Genomic DNA, 11,154 nt, shown 5'->3' with positions numbered 1-11,154 from the left:
TGTATTTACTGTCACTTTTCACTCCAGAGCCTGTTGCATTTAATAATGCATAATAATAAGGGGTTTGTATTTACTGTCACTTTTCACTCCAGAGCCTGTTGCATTTAATAATGCATAATAATAAGGGGTTTGTATTTACTGTCACTTTTCACTCCAGAGTCTGTTGCATTTAGTAATGCTTAATAAGAAGGGGTTTGTATTTACTGTCTCTTCACTCCAGGGCCTGTTGCATTTACTAATGGTTAATTCCTGGTTAATAAGGGTTTTGTATTTACTGTCTCTTTTCACTTCAGAGCCTATTGCATTTAAAAGTATGCCCACAATTTCTTTGCTCGCACCACCTTAACCCTAAGTGCCTAAATCCAGTGGGAACGAGATGGGAAAATGAGTCTGATAGAGTTTGTCTTGAAATCCTTTTTTTCTCCCCAGGTCTGGCAGTCAGCTCTGAGCACCCTGAACCCAAACCCCACGGACAGCTGTCCCCTCTACCTGAACTATGCCACCGTGGCCGCGCTGCCCTCCAGGGTCAGCAGGCACAACAGCCCCTCGGCCGCACAGTTCATCACGCGCCTGGTCAGAAACTGCCTCCCAGGAGGGGTCAGCAGATGTATTGTTGTAAGTGCCTGTTAAAATGCTTCTGGTGAGATGTCTAGTCAAGTGTTTTCTCGACTTTTCCCAGGTTTTAGCTGTCTCCAAGGAGACTGGAGGTGGACAAGTTTTGCCGATGTAATTATACTGACTGAAGTGGTTTTGCACTGGCACATAAGCAAGACCTGACTGTAATAGCTTATGCATGCTCAAGCAGTTGGAGGGGATGAAGGTTGGGTATGTGTGGAGCATCATCAACTAGGAATGCCATGCAAAGTGGCTTTTTCCAAACTAGGATTTATGGTACTGGCACAGGCTTTAGGAGGCTGATGCAGTGTCTGTGTCTGCATCACATAACCCATTTAAGGTGCCTTGTTTGTGTTCTCAGTGAGTTTCAAAAGTCTTGAATATAGTCATTAGTATACTAATATAGTCATTAGTATACTAATGCATCAGTGTGAGCCCTTTGCAGGACAAGCTCTTGTAGCTTTGGTCATCTGTATGAGCCTGATTAATTTATTTGCTTCTGTGGCTTCCTCAGATTTGTGGGTTGTTAGAGAAGAGACAGTCGATGTCAGTAACAGCATTTAATTATACTCCTCACTGAGAAAACTTATTTGCAAGACTAATAACTCTTCCTTAATTTTTATCCTTACTGTTAACTTGAAAAACGTTTTGCTAAAACTGCTTTCCATTGGTAATTTCTGTAATGAACTTCAGCACGACATTCTACCTGTTTAAAAGCTTTTGGGTGAATATTAGCCACATTCTCATATAATTTCTGTATTTCTTTGGAGCACACACTGATGGTTCCCAGGCTTTCTCCCGTCTTGATCTGTAGGCTAACCTGTGCTAATTGCACTCGTATAATTAAATGGAGTAATTCCCACGCAGTCCAGCAATGTCGTTCATTTCCATTTGGGAAATGAACTGAACCAGTTGGATGTGGCACTGTTCATGCTCCCTCTCCATCCATGCCATGACGTAGGAGTCTGTCTTGATTCGGCAGTTTTTTCCCATCCATCCCCCCCCTTTTTTTTTCCTCCCCTCTTCACCAATGCTACCTCAAGTAACAGATCCTTTTAAATGTTGCTTTCCCCATCCCTGGTGCCTGATTGTTTTCCTTCTGGCTGTTGTTTCAGATGGTGTGTGAGAGGTCTGAAGTCTTCGCTTCGGCTTGCGCGTTGGCCAGGGCGTTCCCGCTGTTCACTCACCGATCCAGCGCGTCCCGGCGCACGGAGAAGAAGACTGTAACAGTGGAGTTCTTCCTGGTTGGACAAAACAATGGACCCATAGAAGTGGCAACACTCAAAGTAAGATTTTGAGGAGGTTTCTGTCATTTCCCCCCCCATTATTTCCTGCAATACTTTTGTTTCCTTTGATTTGTTGCATACACAAATTGTCTCAAGCTGCTTACGGAAGAGGTGTTGTCTCAAGCTGCATGTGGAGTAGGTGTTGTATCTAAAATAAATCCTTCTAGCTCAAAGTTCCTTGGAATTGGTCAGTGCACAGCATCTGTGAGCAGAAATATTGAACATATTACTGCAGCTAAGGATGAAGGTGTTACTCACAATCTAGATTTCAGACGTGGAAAGCACCAAACTGTAGCAGAAAGAAAATATTTCCTCTCTCTTGTGTATCATAGATGCAAATAGTGTATTTTTAGCCTTTAATACTACATTGTTTTGGTGTGAGGGTTTCTCCCTTTCTTCCACCCAGCCAAAATCTGCCTGTGACTGTGCAGGTGGATAGCACAGTGAAATCACTAAGAGTTGTTTATTCTGGGATCACATATGGCCTCTGCTATTTCTGTCTGATATACCTCTTTGGCTGAGTTTTTCTGGCAGCACTGGAGCCAGAAACAAGACCCTAAGAAAGGATGCAGCTTGGAGATGAGCTATACATAACAGTTAAAGATGTCTAAAGTTACCTTTCAGTAGCAGATAATCAAAGACTGTTCCCTTACACCTGACGAGGAAACTCCACATCAGGTCACTTTTAGCACGTTAGGTCATTCCTCTCTGAGATCCATAAACTGAAAAGCCATTCCAAGGTTTGCAGTTAAGCTGTTGGGGAACTCCCTGTTCAGTGCTCCAGGTTCTGTACAGATGGATGTGCCCTTAGCTCGTCAGTCAGAGAGGTTATGCAAATCCATTACGAGTTTTGGCAGTGGGTTTGGCAAAGGAGATAGTGTTGCTGCATCTGAAATTCACAGAACTGGAGCTTTGGGTTTGGGATTTTTTTTTCCAGTATGATTTCCTCGAAATACTTGGTCCTTACTTTATGAACTGATTTGGCCCCAGCAAATGGTGCCAGACCAGTTTTCAGGAAGGTGGCAAAGACAGACATTCTCTGAGTACAACTGCTGATCACTCAGTTTTTCCATGCCCCAAATCAGGAAAAGCCTAACTGGTGTCAAAAATAGTTCCTTTGGATAGGTAGAGTCCAAACCACTTGGGTTATTTTAAACTTGAAAACAAAGCTGCAGTTATTTCTACCTCCTGTTCTCCCCCTGATGTCCATGCCAAAACTATTGTTGGCTTACTCCAAGCTAGGTTTGCACCCCTTAAATTCAGCCAGCACCAGAGAGCTGAAGTAGAGCATGGAAGAGGTATGTGGTAAGATGTTTTTATCTAAACCTCTCCCTTGGCATGTTGTGTTTTACACCCACTGCATTGTCCAGGATGTTTTATGGGGAGGACTAGCAGGGATTGTCAGAGTTTTACAAGACACTTATTAAAGGCTGCCATTATCCAGGTGCTCTGGAGTGCCTTGGAAACACAATCACAGGCAGAGATTATTTCTGTAGGTTCTGCTGTTCCCCTTGGGCTTAGCCTTTGGGTTAGAGCAGCTCCATTTGCCTGCATGGCCCTAGTGGGGAATCACTCCAGACTGAGCTTGGCTCCTGAGGAGGTCCTTATCCCTCAGGGAAAGTAAAGCAATCAAAGGTAATTGTAGGGAGTCAGGCACCATTCCAAAGCAAGCCAAGGCTTATGAGTCTGCTGGGATACCAAGTATATGGAGTCTTGGGCTGGTCTGGCCAAGCCAAACTTCAGATACCTCAGCACGAGTGACTGTCCAACACATCAGATTCCTGTGAAACCCATCTTAACTCCCCCATCTGCTGTGTGTGGTCTGCAGTGTGGTGTGGCCCCTGGAAAGCTTGCACAAAGCTTCCTTCCACCTAGTCTCAAAGTTTCAAGTTGTCGATTCATGGGAGTTAAAAGTTGAAGCTTAGTATCTTTGTTGTCCTTTTTGCCAGGAGGATCCTTCTTTAAGGAAACAGCCTTGGCATGCTCACTCTTGACCATTTTGATTCTGCCCACTCCTGCTTAGATAAGTTTTCACTCAGTCCAGGTGAGGGTCAGTCCATTTTGCCACAGGAAAGAGGAAACAGGTGCATTCATGTTTTGCACAAGTGTGAAATATTCCACATCCATGGGCCTGCCCTATAGAATGTTTTATGGTAGTAATCTTTATGGCCCTCAGCCACTCTCCCTCCCACGTCCAAACTCTGGTTTGCCATGTTGTAGATTACACAATCTGTGCAGGTTTCCACCCTGAGCAGCCCATAAGCTCATTGTGAACATCCTGAATTGGCTTCCTCTTATCTTTCTTTCCTCCACCTCACTTTGCCTTCTTGATCTCCCTTTGACAGTGGAGATTGCTACTAATTTTGCAATAGCAGTTCACTGGGGGAAGGAATATAGTTGCTTAGAAATTAGAGCACATGGAAAAATGAGTTTAAGAAGTAGAAAAAATGATGCTTAGCTTGGTTGACATTATTTAATACTGTGCTGTGATGGTTGCAGTTCAGCACTAATGTGCTGCAGAAGAACCACACATCTGGTGTCAGCTGCACAGGGCTAAATGCAAAGCTGTGCAGAAAACCAGCCAAAGCAAGGGCTGCTCTCAGGTGTCCTCACCTCTTTTCACAGTGCCTGGCAAGTGCTACAGAGGGAGTCAGGCTGGCTGCTCGAATCGTGGACACCCCATGCAATGAGATGAACACAGATAGCTTCCTGGAGGTAGGTAATGCACCTGATGAGTAAGAGTTACTAATTGTAAGTCTAGACTACAGTAATCAAAACCTAGTGTTGCTGTCTCTGAGCAAAACCTGCATGTCAGCAGTGGGAAGCACATCAAACCAAGGATGCTGAGGCTGTTGCTTTGGCCTTTAAGATTTCGTAGAACTTTGCAAAGTTGGAAGGAGTCAGAGTGAGCAGCTTGGAGTGAGGCACTCCAGGGCAGAGTAAGACACTCTGGGAGGCAGAAGACATGAGTTCTTAATTTGGTCATGGCACTGTTTCTCTGCCAGTGCTAGTGTTGTCTTAAGCTTGATGGTGGTAAGAGTTTCTGAAATTATGGGAGAGTTGACCTGTTTCCAAATGAGCTTTATCACAAGGATCTGGAAAGCTGTTGAGAATGAAATTATTCCTGTGCCATTGCATCATGATCCAATGGAGTGAACAGCTGGCCTTTACCTCTGAAGATTTCTTTTACTGGCAGAGCTTAAAGGTCAAATTTGTATTTCATGCCATAGTAAGTCAAGGATGCCTCAGTGGAATTAGGCCATTGGAAAACTAGCACCACTCCCAAAATTGAGAATGTTTGAATGTGTATGCGTGCAAAATTCACACAAATGCCTTAACTGAGTACCCAGATGTGTCCTGATGACTGACTGACAATATCCTTTTCCTTTTAATGATTAAGGAAATCAAAAAAGTTGGCAAAGATCTTGGGATTACTCCTACCATTATCCGAGATGAAGAGCTGAAAGAGAGAGGCTTTGGAGGTATATTTTCCTGAATATTCCACTTCTTTTTTTCCCCCCTAGAAGTTAATTGGAATGTTTTGCCATCTCCAATGTAATGTCTTATTTGCACCTTTTTGAAGCAGTTTTGTTGCCCATAGTATGCCAAGGTGTTTTGCAGAGCCACAGGTGCTCCCCACAAACTTTCTTCCCCACGAATGGTTTAATTCTCTGTTTTCCAGGTATCTATGGAGTTGGCAAAGCAGCTCTGCATCCTCCAGCCCTGGCAGTTCTCAGTCACACTCCGGATGGTGCAACACAGACCATTGCTTGGGTGGGCAAAGGTATTGTGTATGACACTGGAGGACTCAGCATTAAGGGAAAGGTACAGAAACACTTGTGCTGCCTTTGCCTGCAGTGTTGTTTTCTGGTGAAAATAATTCAGTTCATGTCTGTAGGGAACCAGGGTACTTTTTCTTGAGTAAACACTTGACCTGCTGGCATCCATATGGACACAAACTATCAGGGGCAAAGACCAAATGGGATTCAAGGAACACTTTACAGAGCAATTAAAGAGCAACCTGATATTTTGCCCTTTAAATACTGCTCACTGCTACTACTAGGAGAAAGCTAGAAACAAAGATGTTTAATTTCTGATTTCAGAGAAAGATCCCAAACCTATTTGCGTTGGCCTTAGTGTGAATCTTGTAAACAATTTTCTTTTCACTTTGCTAACAAATTAGCAGCAGAGATTTAGTATTTTTCAGCTCCAAGGCCAGATCCATCAATGAGCAGATGTTCCTTGTTTCAGTTACAGCTGAGCACTGTCAAAACCAGAGGCACAGAAGCATCAGAAACACTAGTTGTGTCAGGCATTACTGTGAAATTCTCTTTTTAAAGCAAGAGAAATAATTCAATGGTTCTGTTTAAACAGACGACTATGCCTGGAATGAAACGAGACTGTGGTGGAGCAGCTGCTATTTTGGGTGCCTTCAAAGCCACTGTAAAGCAAGTAAGTAAAATGTGTTAATTGATATCATGTATCCCAGCACTGCCAAGGAGCAGTCTGGCTTTTGGACATATGCCCAGCTATGAAGCCCAGTCTAATCCTGAAGTTCTGACCTGCCACTGCTGTTAGTGAACTTGAGCCACTCTGCTCTTTCTGCTATTTCAGGAAGGTATTTCATACCTTTACTGGGATCTTGAGAATTGTGAGAAATTCCTGGAGTGCTGATTTTTTTTTTTTTTCCAAGACTCTTCCTTGAATTTCAGGGTTTGTTCTGTGGACTGAGTGGTTTCTAGTTGCTTGAGTCAGATCTATACTTGAGTGCTGATTTTGTTTAAGCTGTGGGATTTGGGGCAGCTATCGTCACCTTAGCAAAGAAAGGGATGAGTGACTCTGGGATATGAAGTCTGTCCATATTCCAAATCCTGTGCCAGTTCTAATATTAACCTACTGGGGAAATGGCAGCTCTAGTCTCATCAGGAGCTGCTTGTTGGTTTGCCTCTGTGGTCAGAGAGTAGTGGGAGAGCTGAGGAGCAGCCAGGTATTGAAATATGGAGAATTAAAGCAATGCATATTGCTCTGTAAGAACTCTGGGGAAGAGTGGCTGCTGCCAATAAAACTCTGCCCTCTCCACAAATCCAGGGACTGAGTCTTGCTGACAGAGCAGTTATTGCCTCCAAGGAGTATCCAAAGTTCAAAGAATATTTACCACTGCAGATTAATGCATAGATCTGATGGAAGCTTTGGCCAGGAGATGATCAGTGCCAGACTCTCATTTCTCAATAGTTTAGCTCTGTGCCTTGGCCCTAGCAGCATGTGTGATGTGGAAGGATTGTAAACTTCACGGTTATCTGCAGAGAATTAAAATTGAAAACAGATTTGTGAGCTGCATCTTAGGCAGAGCAACTGCCTTGCCCTGACTTAAGTCCTTCAGAAAGTTAGATCACAGGTTTGCAATGGACAAGAGCTAGAACTTGGTGCTTTGGGAGAGCCTGGGAAAGCCATGGATGTGGTATGTTCTTCTAGTGATTCACTCCTCACTTTGTGTGTGATTATTTGCACTGGGAGAGGTTGCATTGATGTGAACACAAGGGATCTGTCATTCCATACACAATTCCTGGAACAAGGAGCAAACTGGCAGTGGTATGTTAGGCCAGACTGAGCCTGAAGAAGCTTTCATAGCTCACAAAGAATTTGTGTCTTTATATGTGAAAACACTGCTAAAGTTTTTACAATCTCATGTAAGACCTGTTAATAACATCCCTGCAGAAGGTGTGTTAGGATAGGCAGTGGGAAGAATTCATAGCTGTTGCTGTTTTGAGGCTTTTAAAATGGTCTTAAGAATAAAAGAAAGCTGGAAGAGGTTTAACTGAGCTATGGTTTGTCCCAGAGACTAAAGTGGGAATCACATCTTGTACAGAAAGCTCAGTGAGAAGAGGGGTGGATGTGTTACCCGTCTTCAGAAGATCCCTGCCTGCATGTTCAGGCAGTTTCACAACGTGGGTTTAAAGGCTTTGAACAGCAAAATGAAGCAAGTGATTTTTTTCCTAGAAAGATGCATTTCCCCATCGTGAACTTTCCAATACAAGATCCTGCATGCTCACACAGTGAAGCCTGAGGCTGAATGAGATCCAGGAAAAGGCAGCTGATACTGGAAGAGATTTTCACTCTTTGACAGTAGATTAATCACGTGTGTCTCTTGGAGGAGAAATTTGGTACAGTCCAGTAAGATATTGTGAATACAGTGGGGAGTTTGCAGCACAGACCTTTTTGGGAGAACTAAGGGTCATAGATGGAAGGTTGTCTCATCAGCAATGCTGTTTGCCCACTAGCTGGACTAGAAACTGCAGCTACTTTGTGGCTTTTAGATGTTGCTCCTTATTTTTAAAAGGTTCTCATGGATTCATTTGCCCTTTAGACTTCAGAACATGACCAGATTTTTTCAGCCACAGACTTTTATCAAGAGATTGACAGTAAAACTGGCCCTGTTTTCCCTCAGAATATGATGTTGTTATGGCTAACTGTCCCAGGTTAAAAACCCAAACAAACCTCTCCCAAAAACCCACCAGATTTCCTATTAAATTAGTGGCATTGCTGTCAAGAAGTTATATTCCCTCGTGGATTTCAGTCCCAATAAATTAGCTGCATGTGACTCAAAAGCTCTTTCTCTCCTGTGGTTGTTCCAGGGCTTTAAAGACAATCTTCATGCTGTTTTTTGTCTGGCTGAGAATGCAGTGGGACCACGAGCAACAAGGCCTGATGACATTCATGTTCTTTACTCTGGAAAGTAAGATTGTATTTATCCTTTTCCCAGAAACATTGAGTGCAAACATCATTTTTGTTCTGTTTATCTGAGAACCATGTGAACCTGTCCCTCATCAGCTTCCCTAAATATTGATAATAGCATTTCAGGCAGTCATGGTAGTGAGAGTTTCCTGTCATCAGCTTCCCTAAATATTGATAATAGAATTTTAGGCAGTCATGGTAGTGAGTTTTAAGTGTGCTGAGAGTTTCCTGCTGGGTTTGTAAATACACATCAAAATACATATCTATCATGAGCTGAAGTTTCTTTGAAGCACTCGGATTTAGGTGATTTTTTGTTGTACAGCCAGTTTTCTGTGTCCATCTGTGGCCTGTATTGTCTCAGTCACAGAGGTCAGCTGCCCTTGGATCAGAATATCTTCTTTTAAGCAGAGTATGTTACCTCTTTGACAGTAGAGTTTGTAGAATCCCAGCTCATCTTGCTAGGCATCACACAGGCCCAAGAACCAGGCCCTGCATGAGGGCAGTACTATCATTTTCCCTTTCCATGTGTGCTCTGTGTGGATGCTTGAAGCTGGGGGATAAGCAGCTGCACAGACTTGCAGAGGCAAATAAGAAAGGACATCAGGTTTGAGTCTGCTCTCAGTATTGTAGTCCAGACAGGTGATCTGAGCTTCTTCCAGCCTGAAGCACTGATGTCCTAAATGCCCTCTCCTCCTCCTAGAACTGTGGAGATCAATAACACTGATGCAGAAGGCAGACTGATCCTGGCTGATGGAGTAGCTTATGCATGCAAAGATCTTGGAGCTGATATCATTCTGGATATGGCCACTCTTACTGGAGCTCAGGTACCAACACAGCTGCTGGGCAGAGTGTGGATCCTTCTGCTGTCTGGGCATTGTGCACTTTGCCTCTGTCCTGCAAGTCTTTGGGGAAAGGAGCTATCCTGACCCATTCTGCTTGATGGAGGCTTCCTAAGCTTGTGCAAGAGGAAATTGCCCACAGCAACCCCACTAAACTAACCCTCTGTGCACAGCACGTGCCAGGAGTGTGTTAGATTTATAACTGTGTTACTCAACCAGGTTTCTTTTCTGTTCTTTATGCAACTTTTTTTTTGCTTTTGCATCCTCAAAGTAAAGATGGTATTCTTCCTCTGATGCAAGCAGTCCAGTGCTCAGTGTTTGCAACTCAGTAGATTTTATCTTTCATCTCTTCTCTCACTAGGGAATTGCTACAGGGAAGTATCATGCTGCTGTCCTTACCAATAATGAAGAGTGGGAAAAGGCTTGTGTTAAAGCTGGCAGGAACTGTGGGGATTTGGTCCATCCTCTGGTGTATTGCCCTGAACTCCACTTCAGTGAATTTACCTCTGCTGTAGCTGATATGAAGAACTCGGTGGCAGTAAGAATTTTTTTTCTTTTACATTTCTTTGTGACATAAAAATATGTGTTTTTTGGACAATGTCCTAGCCTGCTGAAAGCTCTTCATGGGGGCTGTAATCTTTTAGCAATGGGCCATATAGTTATGGTCTTCAGGGTCTGTTTCCTGGGGCTTTGCAGTCTGTATGTCACGGAGTGTCAGTTTTAAACAGGGTAACCTGCTGCAAAGGTATCTTTGGGCCCTTTAAACATGGCTCTAAATGAATGCTGAGTTCCTGAATGGAGACTGTTTAGGAGGTTAATGTGTATTCCTCAGGTCATACATAACCAGCAGAGACAGTAACTGGGGATGCAGAAACCAGGAAATTGAGGACTGAGACCTCAGAATTGCTGCAGCTGCTTTGGCAGTTTCAGTGTGCAGTAAACTTCCAAATACACTGCAGCTCAGGCAGAAGAGGAGTTGAGCAGGGCCATACTGCTGCCAGGGACTGAGGCAAAGGATTTTCAGTGTGGTTGGTTTGTTAGACTGTTCTAGGGCCATTCATGAAGCTTTGAACTAGATTTACATAACTGTCTTTTCTGTAGGCAAGAATAAACCATTGAAACTTTGTTTTCTTGCAAGACCAACTACATTTTGATCATTTCTACAGGACAGAGACAATACTCCAAGCTCCTGTGCTGGGCTCTTCATTGCTTCTCACATCGGCTTCGATTGGCCTGGGGTCTGGGTCCATGTAGACATTGCTGCTCCTGTGCATGCAGTGAGTATGTTGGTGGCTGCTGACCCTTCCCTGGCAGGCAGGATGGGCAGAGACAAGTGTGTGTGCCTGCAGGTGCTCTGACTTGTGCCCATCCGATTCAGAGTGAGAGAAATAGGTGAAGAGTTCTTTAGAAAAGTGTTGACTCTTCATCCGTGTTGGGAATTTCTGTGGTTTGGTAGTTTGCTCTGTTCGTGGTTTTCATTTTGGTTTTAAAATATTCTGACTTCAGTCACTTGAATTAGCAACATCTTTATCACTGTAAACTTTGACAACTTGTCTGCTTTGTGTTCATGGCAATAATCCCAGCCTTCTATTTTCACCCCTGTTGTTTTAAGATGATTGACCAGAGTTATCACCCTGCCTGCTGACCTGCAGCAGAGAAAACATGTTTCCCCTCCTCCCTTT

At 43.6% G+C, this 11,154-nt stretch overlaps 1 protein-coding gene across 1 annotated transcript in view; it reads left to right on the top strand.

The window, feature by feature from the left end:
* Positions 1-429: 429 nt before the first annotated feature.
* Positions 430-11,154, top strand: part of NPEPL1 (aminopeptidase-like 1) — a gene marked incomplete at its 5' end in the record, with an annotated part of 11,445 nt that continues 720 nt past the window's right edge. The window contains 10 exons of the mRNA XM_009078387.1: positions 430-615; positions 1,731-1,901; positions 4,527-4,616; positions 5,302-5,383; positions 5,584-5,726; positions 6,276-6,353; positions 8,534-8,634; positions 9,334-9,457; positions 9,834-10,010; positions 10,639-10,749. Coding sequence (XP_009076635.1) covers positions 430-615; positions 1,731-1,901; positions 4,527-4,616; positions 5,302-5,383; positions 5,584-5,726; positions 6,276-6,353; positions 8,534-8,634; positions 9,334-9,457; positions 9,834-10,010; positions 10,639-10,749 — 1,263 coding nt within the window. The remainder of the gene's footprint in view (positions 616-1,730; positions 1,902-4,526; positions 4,617-5,301; positions 5,384-5,583; positions 5,727-6,275; positions 6,354-8,533; positions 8,635-9,333; positions 9,458-9,833; positions 10,011-10,638; positions 10,750-11,154) is intronic.

This window comes from Acanthisitta chloris, unplaced genomic scaffold, assembly GCF_000695815.1.
Source record: "Acanthisitta chloris isolate BGI_N310 unplaced genomic scaffold, ASM69581v1 scaffold14097, whole genome shotgun sequence".
In the NCBI taxonomy this organism is placed as follows: domain Eukaryota; kingdom Metazoa; phylum Chordata; class Aves; order Passeriformes; family Acanthisittidae; genus Acanthisitta; species Acanthisitta chloris.
Note: the sequence above shows the minus strand (reverse complement) of the source record. Positions and strands in the feature narration are given on the sequence as shown.